This window comes from Piliocolobus tephrosceles, chromosome 10, assembly GCF_002776525.5.
Source record: "Piliocolobus tephrosceles isolate RC106 chromosome 10, ASM277652v3, whole genome shotgun sequence".
Lineage (NCBI taxonomy): Eukaryota > Metazoa > Chordata > Mammalia > Primates > Cercopithecidae > Piliocolobus > Piliocolobus tephrosceles.
The window spans coordinates 33,531,096-33,546,830 of NC_045443.1; the positions used below are offsets into that span (position 1 = coordinate 33,531,096).

At 34.2% G+C, this 15,735-nt stretch overlaps 1 protein-coding gene across 1 annotated transcript in view; it reads right to left on the minus strand.

The window, feature by feature from the left end:
• Positions 1-7,432: 7,432 nt before the first annotated feature.
• The window catches only part of SYT10 (synaptotagmin 10), a 64,758-nt gene continuing 56,455 nt past the window's right edge, over positions 7,433-15,735 (minus strand). The window contains exons 5-7 of the mRNA XM_023208920.3: positions 15,547-15,718; positions 13,013-13,142; positions 7,433-10,081 (exon numbers count right to left, since the gene is read on the minus strand). Coding sequence (XP_023064688.1) covers positions 10,010-10,081; positions 13,013-13,142; positions 15,547-15,718 — 374 coding nt within the window. The 3' untranslated portion in view covers positions 7,433-10,009. The remainder of the gene's footprint in view (positions 10,082-13,012; positions 13,143-15,546; positions 15,719-15,735) is intronic.

Genomic DNA, 15,735 nt, shown 5'->3' on the forward strand with positions numbered 1-15,735 from the left:
TTTAGGATGTAGACTGAAAAGAGGATCCATGTTTATATTTTTCCCATTTTTAAAACTTGCAGTTATTAAATAGTTCCATTGTTTTCTCACAGCTTAATATGTCCCCTCTGTTATATTAATTTTCATATCTATGTGGCATGTTTTTACTCTCTTTATTTTGTCAGTTTGCCTAAGTCCATACTGTACCACACTGTTTTGATGACTGTAACTTCAGGATAAGACATGATTTTTTTTTTTTTTTTTTAGGTGAAATCTCAACTCCTCTTCTTCCTTTTCAGCAGAATGTCTGTTCATAGACCTTTACTTTTCCATATGCCATTTAAGAATCAGCTTATTAGGTTCCATTAAAACAAAAACAAACAAACAGAAATCTTGTTGCAGTTTTGATTAGAGTTGCTTTGAAACTCTGAGTTCTTTGTAGTCCATTTGGAGGAAATTTAAATCTTTACTTTTGTTTGTTTCTATAATTGTCTTTGCTCAGTTCTAAGAAACTGGAAAGTTTTGGCCAGGTTTGCCTACTCCAAGGTCACAAGATATCCTGCTTTGTCATCCAGAAGATGTACAGGTTTAAGATATCCATTTAAGTGTGATGTAGATGAAATTAATTTTTATGTATGATAGGAGGTAGGGGTCAAATTTTATTTTCTTATGGATTTCCACTTGTTCCACTATTGCTTGTTTTCTTTTTAAGATCCATATAGGGTTTTTGAGTAAAGATATGGGATGCTCAGAGATGCATTTTCTGGAGATGGAGCTGTATAGTGGAGAGTGAGTGGCCTTTAGGAGAATCTAGACATTTTTAAACCAATTAGCAAGATTTATAAATATCACAAAAGAGGTTTCATAGCCTCAGCTATGGTAGTGGCAACGGGAGAGGTTTTTTTTCTTTTTTTCTGAATATGATTAACAGGAGTCTATAGAACTTGAACCTATTGTCTAGGCTCCTTCTCTACTCTTCATTGCTTTTTTTTTTTTCTTTTTTTTTGGTCAGGTCAGGGTCAATTTGGCATTTACTCCCTTCTTAGCCACTTCACCTGCACAAACACCTATCTTATGGCTTTTAAAAATATCCCATCCATGGGTTCTTCCTATTAATGACAGGAATGAAGTTGGTGCAAAAACTAGTACCTACTATTTGCAGAATATTTTACATATTACAAGATGGTACATACATTAACTAAGTGGTAGGTCAGACAGAAATAACTAATCTCAATTTATAGATGAGTAAAGTAAGTGTTAATTAGGTTTATATAACTTTCGTCTTAGTGATTATATCTTAAGAGGCAAAATATCTTTAAGTCTTATTTTGTTTCATAGTATGAAGGCAACCAGAAAAGCAACAGGTCATAAAATGTGCATGTAGTTTGAGGACCAAAGACCTAGATTTGAGGCCCCATTCCACAATCTACTACAATACCTTGGGCTTTCATTTAAACTCTGTTAACCATGATTATCTTCTCTGTTAAATGGGGGTGATGAAATCCACATGGCTTGTGGTAAGAATTAAGAAGCAATATATGTGAAAGTATTTTAAAATCGTATCAGTATTAGTTGTTATATCTCATGTCCTGTAGAGATTAAAAGCCCTGATTTAGGAATGAGTTAGCCATGTTTGCAAGGTTGTACCCTGCCACTGACTACGGGTGTATCTACTTAATCAATCTGAGCCTCAATTCCCCCATCTTTAAAAAGGTCACAATAATACATCACAGATATTTTGTACACATAGATTTGGAATACAATAGGTAATAAGCACAGTTCTTGGTGCATAGCACGTATTCTGTATGTTTTAGGTAACATGTCCAATAAAAAACAATCTCTCCTTTAATTCTCAACTCTAGCTTTCAATTTTAGCTTCTGGTTGAATTAACTTTGTACCTATTAGTGCTACTTATATCTTATTATTTACTAATTAGAGGTGGTTAGAGTTGTGTGTTCCTGGAAGCACCATTTAGACTATAGGCTGTTTTATTCCTCCTGGGGTTGTGCAATTTTGTGGCCTGTTTGTGCCTTGTGTTCTCTGTATGATTTCTATCTATTAGCTCTTTCACGTTCTGGCTTGAGTTTCTGTTACTGACTCAGGTCTAGCTTCCCATTTAAGGTAAGTTTTTTACTCATGTATGTTCTAAAATTAATTAAAAAATTAATTGCTCATGAAAATGTACACAATCTAATCAGACTCACTAAACGCATTCATAGTGGGAATTCATTTCTCTTCACATAATTTATACTCATAGTTGGAACTTGAATGATTTTTCTATACTTGGAGAACTTTTTTTTTTTTTTAATTCTAACTATAGCATGAAAATGGAAACTTCTTGTCAAGTGTCCTATTTGTGCTTTGTATTTAGATTTTTGATTTTATTCTCTGTGGACGTTACTGGATACAACTTTACCCCATTCTGTGTCATTGTATGAGTGGATAGAATCAAAACAATTCAAATTTAGCACAACAAGGGATTTTTAAACAATAGCATAAATAATGGGTTATTTTTTTCTACTTCTTTCAGACACACTGGTGGGTGACAGCCGAAATCATCCTGGAAACTGTCAAGGTAAGAACTTGTGCTTTTCAAGAGGAGATAACTTTTGTTTAAACTTTGCTTTACATTTCCTCATACATATATTTAATATGTATTTTTTATTTATATATATTGTATAAATGTCCTTTATAGATTATAACCTAATATTTTGACATCTACTTTGAAGAATGATTAGTTTGAGATATGCTTATATGAAAAATTTATCTGCATTCAAAAATGAAATAAAAACCTTTAAAAATAAATAAGGAAGAAAATCCCAATGGAAGAATAGGGAAAGACTTAATGAAATCCAAATTGCCAATAATTATGTAAAATACGACCTATCCCACTGGAAAAAAAGGAAATAGAAATTAAAACATTTTTTCATGTTCAAATTGGCAGATTCAAATAATAATGCCAACTGTGGATGAGGGTACCTGGAAGCTCCTTATATTGTTAGTGGGAATACACATGTTAAACCAGTGGGAATGTGAACACTTCCTGGGGAGAAATTTGGGAACACTGCTAAGAAACGAGAAAATCTTTAAAAGTGGCAATCTAGCTCCTTTTCTAAAGCATCAACTTAGATTTCACTCAGGCTCTTCATACTGTTTGGATATACGGATTTAAACAAGGCTAGCCAGACAGGTCAGGTCATTGAGTTTTTATCCTGCATCATTCTGGGAAGAGGCATATATATATATATATATATATATTTTTTTTTTTTGAGGTGGAGTTTCACTCTTTGCTCTTGTTGCCCAGGCTTGAGTACAGTGGTGCAATCTTGGCTCACTGCAACCTCTGCCTCCTGGGTTCAAGTGATTCTCCTTCCTCAGTCTCCTGAGTAGTTGGGACTACATGTGCCCACCACCATGCCTGGCTGATTTTTTTTTTTGTAGAGACAGGGTTTCACCATGTTGGTCAGGCTGGTCTTGAACTCCTGACTTCAGGTGATCCACCTGCCTCCACCTCCCAAAGTGCTGGGATTACAGGCATGAGCCAACACGCCTGGCCATATATATATATTTTAATAAACAATGACTCTAGGTATAGAACATCTGATTTGCCAACAGTTATGATTTTCTTTGAGTCAGTGCCCTGTTTACTGTCTAAAACTAGTAGCTACGCCTCTATTCTTGATGAAAATATTTTGAAAATTGGAGGAAAAGCAGAAGCAGACAAATGATCCAGCAAAATATCTGATACACCCCAACTGCTGAATCACCTGCTAAAGTATTTCTAGGGGTTTGGGATTTTTTTTGGAAGGTAAAACAAATTTAGCTAATGTGTGTAAATGGCATTTACAGCTTTTAACACTTGACTCATGATTGTTTCATTGCTTCTTAGTGGAAATAATCAAAAATTTAAATGAATAATTTTGTGATAAAAATGACATATATTACAGAAGACCTTTAACATATATTCAGTGCCTGAATTATCGGATTATTGATAAACATATCACTGCACTACTAATGAATGCCACAGATAATGTCTATTAGAGAAAACCTTAATAATATAAAGGTCACAAAATTAAATCTGGAAAATATATTTTCTATAAACACAGACAAAGATAATTTATAATCACTTTATTTCTTTTGCAAAGTACATATGAAACAGAGTAAAATTATATTTCAAATGCTTTCCATTTTCTTTTACAAAAGTAATCATAAACTGTATACTTCATAACAGCTTTGAGGTTTAATTGTTACGTAATTCATCTGAACCTGACAAATACAGTCACACATTCTAAAGAAGACATTGTAAAAATACTGCATTGTGTAACATCTTTTAAAGGTGGTTGCAAAAAATTTGTTCTAAGTAATACAATTATATGCTGTCAAGTTTCACAAATGACTGTTTACAATGTACAAAAGCCAGAAACACGAATTTCAAAAGATTTTAACATTTCTGTTCTATAATACGGAAATCAAAGATACTGATTTGAACAATGGCCAAGTATCAAATCACAAAATTCAGCTGAAAAGTCACCTAACGAACAAGGACTAAAGGTACCAAAAAATCAGATATAATGGATCTAAATAATTTGATGTTATAAGTGAAATGATGGATTTTAGTGGTTCCTGGCAGTTTAGAATAATTGATAATTGGCAACATCTTGGACTATTCGTTAGTGGACTCATCACATTTACAATGTGACGCAGTTCTTTTCGACTTTGACTTCTTCATCCTGAAATAAAGGTTTCACTTCATTGTCCATAATTTCTCCATACTTTGCAGGTGAACCCGATCACTTCTTTCAGTCGGAAAGGTCAATAACAAGCTAATGTGAATGACACCCCTTGGGCTGGACATTTTGTCAATAAAACAAACTATAAATGCAAATATTTTGTATATTAGAGTTGGTCTACCTGCTTATTTATACAGTGATAAAATTTATGAAGCTATTCACACTGGAGATTACTATGTTATTTAAGTGGAAAACTTCCAGGGTATTTTTAAAGAAAAACAAAAATTATAATGAAACTCACAAAATGATCTATATAAATATAAATAGAACAAATCATGCAATTTTTATACAGAATAATTCAATGACCAGTTTGTAAATAACCTAGGGATTATAGGTTGTTTTGGGTCCACAAACTTTATTCTATGGAAAAATCATAGCCAAATATAATTCATATATTGATGCTCAGATTAGAAAAATTAAACAAAAAATTTTGAAAGGGTTGATGAAATAAATAGCTAATGCATTAACCTTCCAACATTGAGATTTATTTCTCTTAACACTTTTGGCTTATATCTATAATATTCATTAATATCTAATAAATTATTTTTGAGGGAACAAAAACGTGAAATTGAATAACTGAAATCCACCACCCTGTGCAGTAAATAAGGGGATCTGTACACATACAACAGATTACACTTACAGCGAAATTTCAGGAGAAAATGGCTTACTTTTACTCTCTGGTGACAAGATGAGGCATAACTTTGCTTCTTGGAGAGGGTTCTCATGGTCCAGGTGAGTTTAGAAGAAATTATTGTCAGTTTGAGATAAAAATATTTCCATACAAATGTATCTATCATTTCTAGTGTCGCAGTGTAGAATCATCCTAATCAATTCCTCCTGGCAGGAGTGTATTTAAATCATTTCAGGCATGAAAAAGGCTACACTTTCTCTTAAACACTGTCTACTTATTTTTCAGTCACCACTTTTAGTATTCAAAATGTTTGCATTCAATAAACTGTTAAGTCCCACTTCCACTTCAGCCTTTAATTTAGTGCTTTATTTTTTTAAGTCTCTGTAGCATGATGTTGTCATGCCACCAAATTATACCCTGGTTTCTTATGTTCACGATGAACAGGGTGAGAGTGAAAATAACTTTTTACTTTGATGAGGAGACACTTGAACTGAATATTAATTAACTGCCACTGTTCAAATACACATCTTTTTGGTTAACTGTTAATGGTAGATGACAACTAATTACTAATACATCTTTTATTAAATTATCATTCACTTTAATTAACAGAATATTGAGTACATATATAGAAGTCTTATAATAAAACATAAAATTCTTACCTAAAAGGGTATCACTGAATAATGTATCGGAAACAACATTTAGTTTAATTAACTGTTTCTCATGGAAAATACAAGCTCATTCTTTTCTTTGAAATAATGGGTCTTTACAGCAGGTTCAGATGAATCATATCCTGACCCATGTCACTGAGTTAACAATTAAATGCTCTGTCATAGGTTTTTTGGGAACAATGTTAAATTATATACATTTCTCTAAAAGTTAAAACACACACCTCTTTTGATTTTGCATCTCAATATCATATTTCCATATGCTTTAGCTTCTTTTCTCAACTATCATGTAATTATTTTACTTTCATTTTTGAATCATGTCTCATTGACAGCAATATATTTTTAGCCTAAAGTTTATAAAAATTTAGATCAAGTAGAGTACCTCAAAACAACTAGAGCAGCTTCAAAAACAAGTGAAGAAAACTCTGCATTTTCTTTTTATTTAGCAGAGGTCAAATGATGTTCTCAAATCCTTAACAACTCCAGGTGTTCTTTATTATCAGGCAATTAAATTACCTGGTAAGTATTACAACTAAGGTGGCAAAAAAAATCAGACTAAATTCTATAAACATATACATTCTTAAATAACTTCAAGTACTCTTTTTGAGGAGCTAAAGAAATTACCACATGTTCAATGTTAAGATTTCGTGTCCCTTTATTTGTAATAGTCTTTGGCTCTTTTGGTAACTGATCCTCAAATAAGGTATATTTTGTTTTATGGATAGTGAAAGTTGACCACAGGGTTGGAAGTTTGGCTTTTTCAATTTTGCAGTAATTAATCATTAAATGAATTCTTTAGGAGATTGATACCTCTATATTGAGTTGCAAAAATTTATAATAATAAACATCAGAGGAGAATAAACACAGTTGAGAATGTCAATGAAATATCACCACCAAATAGGTTCAAATATATTTGCTTTTATTTATCAAAAACCTGAGTCAGTATTGATCAGTTGTGATCTCCCTGCAGTAACTACAACGTGCACACACTTCCCAAAACTGCATAAGAAAGTGAGTGCTTGGCTCTGCTTTCCTGTCTTTATTCCCCTAGCACTAGTCTTAATGATATTTGTTGCTGAACTGTGAATATATTCAATATGGAAATGTTTACATGTTAAATGAAGTATCAGAAACACAGGGTTGGCCTGACAACAACAATTGTTGGGAAAAATATTATTAGGAAACCAGTGTGAAAAAAACAATGTTTTGAGTTTTATGAAAAGATATACTCCACAAACATGAATGTTCTTTTCATATTCAATTCCCTCATCCCGGTGATTGCCTAGTGAATCAGGTAAAAACAACAACACATCCCTCCCCTAAAACTAAAAAGAATATCAGTGTTGTTATGCTAATGAATCAACCCTTACTCTTTTTTTCCCTAGACTTATATTTGGTAAGTCCCTGAAGAAGTCCCTGAAATTAGATATTCATTATATACCTGAACTGCAACTTCATAATGTGTCAGTACTGTCATTAAAATGTGATGTCCCACACAAATGAGAGGAGATTTGTAATATCAACCTTATTTTAAATACTGAAACTAAAAATATTTCATCTTCAATTACAAGCAGAAAGATGATAAGTTATGTGTATATGAATGTGTGAGCTGTAGAGAGTGAGGGTGTGTTGTATTAAAAGTGTTAGGATTACATTTTAATAACATGAACTGTCATTTTTAATAATCATGCCTTATTAATCTGAGCATAAACCTACCTCCTGAATTACATGAAAGATCAGTTGTGGTGAATTTCCTCTTCTTCATTTCTTTCTCGGGATTAACACATATCCTTGCATGATGAGTTTATTCTAACTTCAAGGAAACATTTAAAAAATTATTTTAAAAACTTATTTTAATCTACAATTCCCATATTAGAGTCTTCTGATTGGCCAATGGGTTCACATTTTTTTCCTCACAAGCATTGGCTTTTTCTCCTTAAGAAGTAAAGAAAAGCGAGTTTCCAAGAATCAACAAAAAGTCCTTCAAATATGTTTTTGGGGTGAAAAGAATTATATTCACTTAGGAAATGTAATTGTTAATTTACTTTAAGCTTCAGTTATATCTACTAATAAAACAATTGTCTCCAAAAATGTCATTCTATTAATAGCATAACTTTGTCTTCCCACTTGAAAAATTTTATTTCCCAATAAAACAAATAATTTCAAAATGCAAGTGTCATCTTTCATTTTACCTATAGCAAATAATTCTTTTAGGCTTGACAAGGTAGCCAAGTGTTTCCAAACAGCTTTCTTCTATTATTTTAAATGAGAAAATGTTAGCTAGGAGTACCTGTTTTCCCTTAGGGTGGTATAAGCATTTTTGAAAAATCTGAGGCAGAACTATGTTTGCCTTTAAAATGTTAATGTGAAAAATATTTACCTCTTAATTAATAGTAATGCCATCACTATAAGAGATGTCAACAAAATGTTAATGCCTTTAAAACTTTTTTTAATATTTAGAAACAATGGGATTTTACAAAAATAAAAACTTCATAACTGCTGATAAAATTTTCTCATCCAGGTAAATATGTTTTTATTTTCTTGCCTTTTTAAAAAAAACCACCAATTTTGAAATAAGCTTGAAATATATACTATCTACACCACATATCTCAAAAGTAAGGTTGAGGTAATTCAGTATAGATACTTTCCAACAGGGCCTGAAAATGGGACAAAATATGTGGACCTGATTTAAAAGAAAGTTCTGTCTTGTAAAAACATTTGCATAGTTTTTACATGTAGTGGCCTGAACCTTGATCCTTATGAAGGCAAATGCCTTTCATGCAAGGACTGGAGGCCTGGGCCTTTAGAATTAATGTGTTTATTATTATTATTAAGCGTTGAAGTTGTATTATTAATATTTATGGTATATTTCTATATTTTGCTGAAAATAAATCATCTTTTCTTTACGAAAGTACCCAATTCCAATGATTAGCTTCTGACTGGTTTTAAGAGTCACCATTACCGTGTACAATCTAAACGATGATGAACACACACAGTGTTGTTGTTCCTTTGGTGTCTGTTAGTATGGTCTATCAGAAATACAGGATCTATATGATAGCTTCAAGTCACAAAAAATACATGTCACAGTACTTGAGAACCTTACAAACACTTAAAAAATGAACTTCTGATTCTGTTCACTTAGAAATACTAATGCTACATTTGAGATGAAGATTATTAGAATTTAAAAAATATCAGTTAAACAGTGCAACAGATATTTGAGCTAACGTTACAGTAAAACAGTATAAAATGGTAGCCACAATGGCTCAGCCTCCGTTTTTCAGCCAATAAGCATTACTTCTTAAATTTATATTCAAAGTGATTCTTTAAATTTACAGCTTTGTTTGTGTGTTTTAAAGAACAAGCCAGAGAGACAAAGTTTTGAGTTTAGCAGAGCCAAACCTCACCAAGAAAGTAATTTTCTGAGAATGAAAGAAACTATTATCAGATAAGTAACACTAATTTGATTGTGCAAGGATTTGTTGTGTAAGTTAAGTTCAAAATCTCCTTTTAAGTTTATGTAGAACCACATGCACAATTAGAAATGAACACAGTATAACAAAATCAAACCCATACATATGTGACAACTGCTACTTTATACAATAGCAGCAGAAACTATATTTAATTTTAGGTAAGTATGAACTGTTTAAAAAAACATTTCTTTGCTTATGCAAAGAATTACAACATAGTAAAACACTCTGTGCTAACAGGCATTTGACGCGAAGGATAAAATGCCTTATGCAACGAAGGACTATATGTATTCAAGTAAAATGTATTGATGTTCAAAGTTAAAAAATCGACAATGAAAGTAAATAAAAAAGTGCACATCAAGTTCGTTCATTACTATAGATATATTTTAAATGAGGAAATCAAACCTTCCACTTTTTTCTGATTCAATGAGCACGTGATCCTAGGTTCTTAATATCATGGTCTTATTTTGGAGGCATTATGGTGTGGAAGGTGGTTTAGGAGAAGGGCAGGATCCTTGACTATCAAAACTGGTCGCCCGGCCAGGTAACTGAAAGACAATAATTTCATAACATATGATCTAGTACAGAAACAGAATACAGTGGTGAATCATTGCTCCCTTTTAGTAGTGAATATTCAACCATAATATGCGAATCTCTGAAGAAAAGAAATACATAACTCCCTTTGCCCTTCAGAACTTACCTTCTCTGCTACCATGAAGGGACATGGATGTCTCATAGAATGTAGACAGAGCATGGTACACAGACGTACATGGAACAGCCCTGTGTAGACAACTGTTTATAAATGCAGAATAATTTCAAATTTTACAACAGGGTTTTAGCTTTTTTTCTACCAAAAATAAATGGTTTACTTTAGTAAACCATTCATCTCGGCTCACTGCAACCTCTGCCTCCTGGGTTTAAGCGATTCTCTTGCCTCAGCCTCCCGAGTAGCTTGGATTACAGGCGCCTGCCACCACGCCCGGCTAATTTTCGTATTTTTAGTAGAGACAGGGTTTCACCACGTTGGCCAGGTTTGTTTACTTTAGTGAGGGGCAATTTCTAGGAAAGAGCAGTAAGAGACTAAACACAAGAGAACTGAAGAGACTGCATTCCACTTGCTCTAAGGCAGGTGGTGATCATGGAGGCAGTTAATGAGATGAGGACAGCATTTGGCAGATGGGAGCCTCAAGTGACAGAGATACTTTTGCACAATCCTTAAATGCCTATGTGTATTTAAAAAGTTTAATTACAACAAAATGAATGATTATCTAGATAAAAGGAACCCGATTTTCTTTTTCTTTTCTTTTTTTTTGAGATGGAGTCTCACTCTTGTCGCCCAGGCTGGAGTGCAGTGGTGTGATCTTGGCTCACTGCAACCTCCGCCTCATTGGTTTAAGTGATTCTCCTGTGTCAGCCTCCCAAGTAGCTTGGATTACAGGCGCCTGCCACCAAGCCTGGTTAATTTTTGTATTTTTAGTAGAGACGGGGTTTCACCATGTCGGCCAGGCTGGTCTTGAACTCCTGACCTCAAGCGATCCACCCACCTTGGCCTCCCAAAGTGCTGGGATTACAGGCGTGAGCCACTGCGCCCGGTGGAGGAACCCGATTTTCTACATGATACTTTAGTCTTTGTTGTACCAATGGACACAACTCTCGAATAACTCTTCCCTTCTCATATTTATGCCTTCTGTGACAGCAACATATATAATTACATACTTATTTTTCCTATAATGCACAATCCAGCTAGTTCTTAGGTCCCTAGTCCATATATTCTGTTTGACCAACAAATGTAGGAACAGGGATTAAAAGGAGCTATTTTGCTGGAGAATGTACATTTACACAATCTTGTTCTCAATAACTATCTGGGATCTTTTTCTGATGACTATATCGTAGCTTATCTTCCTGTATATTCTATTATGACAAAAAAAGTGTCCACATGTTCCCAAACACAAACATGTGCCTATTATAGAATCCCCCTTCAGCAGAGAAATGTAAAGCTGCTTATTAAGCACTAATAAATAATTACTATGCCTTGGTCATAAAGCACCTTTCTCTCATTCCTTAAGAGTTCTTGCTCACATTATCTCATTTCTCCCTGCATCATCCCTGTGAAGCCTGCAGAGGCATGCAGTTCTATTTTTGTGAAACACGGAGAAGTGTAGTTGGAGATGGAGTAAACAGCCTGCTCAGAAGTAGACAGCCAGAGAAACAAAATTAGAATCCACCTCTCCACTCAGAGTGAGTTCCTGCCCAACATGGCTTTACTCTCCTTTTCAGATTTTTAGAATTAATGTTCACTTTTCACATGAAAAGATGAGAATCAGGAAAAGAATACTAATCATACAATAAGAAGTAAAGTGTACTTTAGACAACATTCACCGTTTGAAACAAATAACTTTCTAAGATGTGAGCTACTCAGAGAAGACACGTCTACACTTATGAAGTTCTAGGGGAAAACACCAAGTGACTGGGTATCTGTGTGTGTGTGTGTGTGTGTGTGTGTGTTTGTAGACGCATTTGTGTGTGTGTCTCTATCTTTTATGATTTATACTGAATTATGAAGTCAGATAAAGACTTGACACATTCACATATAAACAGATACTGACGACGACAGTTCACCTGTGTGAGCATGCAATGAGCATTCGGTGTTCCTCCTATTTCCCTTACAAGGGCCTTAGTGACGCAGCCAAGGTCGTGTTCTTTTGTGACCAAACTGAGATTAGAACCTGGTCCCACTGACACTTAGTCAATTATACTGCACAGCCTCTCCCATTCAATCCAGTCGCTAGTGCCGGAACAAGAAGCACTAAGCACTTAATATTCAGCATTTCTTTAGTTTTACTCTGAGTTTACCACGATTTCAGAGTCAGAGCAAAAACACAGAGGGTAAAGTAACTTGCCTGAGGTTTTACAATAAGCAGTCACACAGCAGAGGCAAGCCTTGAACTCGACTAAACTGACAACTTAATATTTTTAAAACCTGTGGGCAGTTTTACTTCCTGATCAGAGTTGAGAGAGACATACCTTTCCCGTTACGCAGAAAAGTTATATTAGGTGACAGCACCTTTATTTAGGGATTGTGGAAAACTCTGGGTAAGGTGACTGTTTCTTACAGAAGAGAAGGACAAAAATGCAGTTTCTAGTTAGTAATAAACTTACTAGATTGCGCCAGCATTCACAGATGTAAGTTTTCAGACTATGCAAAAAAAAACAAAAAACAAAAAACAAAAAACTTGCAAATGGCTTACTGTCCAAAAGAATATGAAGCCCAGAAAATGTAGTGTTTTTTAAAATCCAAGAAGGCACACAGAACTTTGAATATTAAATGTTAGAGAATGTGGGACAAAAGCAAGAACAATCTTTTCTATTTTTTTAAACAAGGATGAATACATAAAATATCAGATAAAGGTTAGCAGATAAATAATATTTAAGTAAAAGAGACAACAAAAAGAGCAGATGTAAAGAACTCACAAGCTTACCTCCAGCAAGGGGTGCCAGTGTGTTATTGGTTTTCGATGATAGGCCAGCATTTCATTCCAGTGGTCTCGCCCAAGACCCTCCGCATCCAGTCCTGTTCTGCATACTCCTATGACCTCATTGTGTCCTACCCTATGATTTGTGGAATATTATACTTTCATTTCCAACATTCAAAGATAAAGGGAGTTTCATAAATCTTAGTAGAATTTTAAACATATGATTAAAACATTAGATTCTGTAATTTTGCAGATTATACTACTTCAGACCGAAAGAAATCTCTTAAGTAAATCAACATTTACTAAACAGTATCAACATTCAAAACATGAATGTGTATAAGAGGCACACACAAACCATTTCAGTGCTTTGTAGTTTCAGCACATTTCACCATAATAAAAATGGCATGAATGAGAAATACCAGTAGGTCTTTAGCTATATGAGTGTCTTTCTTGCAAACAGTCTTATTTAATATAAGTGATGTGAAGCAAATCTTGTTCTTTCCACGAGGCTTAATGTTTTATAACGATGTTTAGATTTCTCACCAAGAAATACAGTACCAATTTTCTTTAATTGGCTGTAAATGATATGTCAGTGTGTTACCACTTGTATTACAATTAAATAGGGCAGGATTATGTTCAGTTGCATGGCATGTGATTTATTTTTGCATAACAGAAAACATACTGGACAACATTTGTATTTTCTATTCAGGTCCTACTTTCACAGCAATGAATCGAGATGATAATAATAACAGTTAATATTTTTGAGAGCTTATTATGTGTCAGTGTTCTAAGTAGTTTAAATGTACTGACCCACTTAATTCTCCCACCATGACCACGAATATCATTATTATCATTCTCTCGTTTTACAAATAAACTAAATGCCCAGAAGGTTAGGAGCTGGCCTGACTTTACACACTTAGTAAGAGGCAGAGACAGGAGCTGAATCAAATGAGTTGCTGACTCAAGAGCACATGTGGTTAAGCTGCTTCTCAAGAACGGAATGTCATTGGAAGGAGCTTTCAATTTTGACAGACATCTCCAAAGATACTTTTGAGATGATTTTAGAACAATTTCATTACTTTTTTCCCATCACTGATGTAGATATATATATGTAGTATTATTTTCTTTAATATGAAATTTCCACAACAAGCATGTTTTTAGGCACAAAAATTTTGTCTTCCTGTGCATATCTTGTTAGCATCCATTTCCATAAAACTGCCCAAGTGACAAATGCTCAGTTGCATCCACCTGCACTTACTGCTGTGAGAAATCAATGGGGGTAACTGGCAAAGCAGAATGGGGCACCTGACAAAAACATCTGCAGCTTTTTTAGGTTTGAAATTCCAACTACTTCAAGAGTTCTCTCTCTTTCAAAATAGTAGTCACAAGTGAATTTTTTTAATTATACATTTTTTAAAATTATAATTTAAATTTTAAATTATAAATGTCCTAATAGATGGTGCTTGCAAATGTTATTTTTTCAGTGTTTTTTCCCCCTTGCTCTAAGCCAGAGGTGAGCACATTAATTTCTCTCAGTTATAGGGTCCTGGTGATGATACTATAAAATGGACACTTTGTGTTTGTTTGTGTATTTTAGAACAAAATAAATGTACTAAGCTACTCTTTATGCGCTGATAATTTTGTAGGTTAAAAACATAAGCATTCATTTCCAAAATTGTATAAATCTAAAAGGCAAAATAATAAGAGGAAGTATACAGTAAGGCCCAAATAAGAGACACAACTGTTGATAGGACAAGAGTTCAGAGGAAGAAGAGGATTGGTCAGCAAAGCAAGACTTACAGAGGTGCTAACATAAGCAAGGATGTGGGGTGTTGGTGGAACAAGATACAGGAAGCTGGAGGACAGTCCAGGCAACGGGGAGAGTGGGAGGGCAAAGGTAAGAGCTGCAGTGAGAAAGATCTTCAGAGCTGCACAGGGGAGGCTGCAATGTTTTCATGAAAGCAGGAGTGACTCAAACTGTGTGATCTGGAAGCACTATCCATAAAGCAATGCTTTAAGATTAATATGAAGGCATCAAAGCTGTATCCTTATGGCTACTATTCACTTTCCACTCATTCCTCATTGTTCACAGTTCTATAGGATCTTTAAATTTTACAAATGGGAAGTGATTCTCAAAGTGATTATGTAATATGTCTTCTCATGCAGCTAGTTAATGATAGAGCTCAGGTAAGCACCATGATATTCATATTCCAGCCTAGTTGGTAAAACAAATTCTGTTGATTATAACCTCTGTTGTTACTGTAAAAAGACTCCACAATAGTGCTTTCCTGAATGTGTTCTATACCACTTCTGGACCCATTCTTCCACCAGTGTCAGGTTAATTTTAATTTAAAGATGACTTCTTTTGGAAATGAAAATCCACAACTCTAACACAGAAAACAACGAATTTTGAAGGAATCAATATTCCCTCCTCCAATTTAAATTAAAACTGTTGTAGCAGTAAATGACCTGAAAAGCTGAGTTTGGCTTGTGCGTGACTACACGTGGCTGCCGTTCAGTGAGTAGAGAGATACACATACCTATCGTAATCCATGACTGCAATGGAGAGGCTGACCTGGTCCACGTTCTCTGGAGGGATGTCAAAAATAATGGCCTCATTGTATACAGGGTTTAGAGTGTTTTTCTTTGTAGTTGTTTTCCTCTTTTTTAATCTTCGACCTTCACACATCAGGGACACTTTGACATAAGGATCTAGGAATAAGAAGATA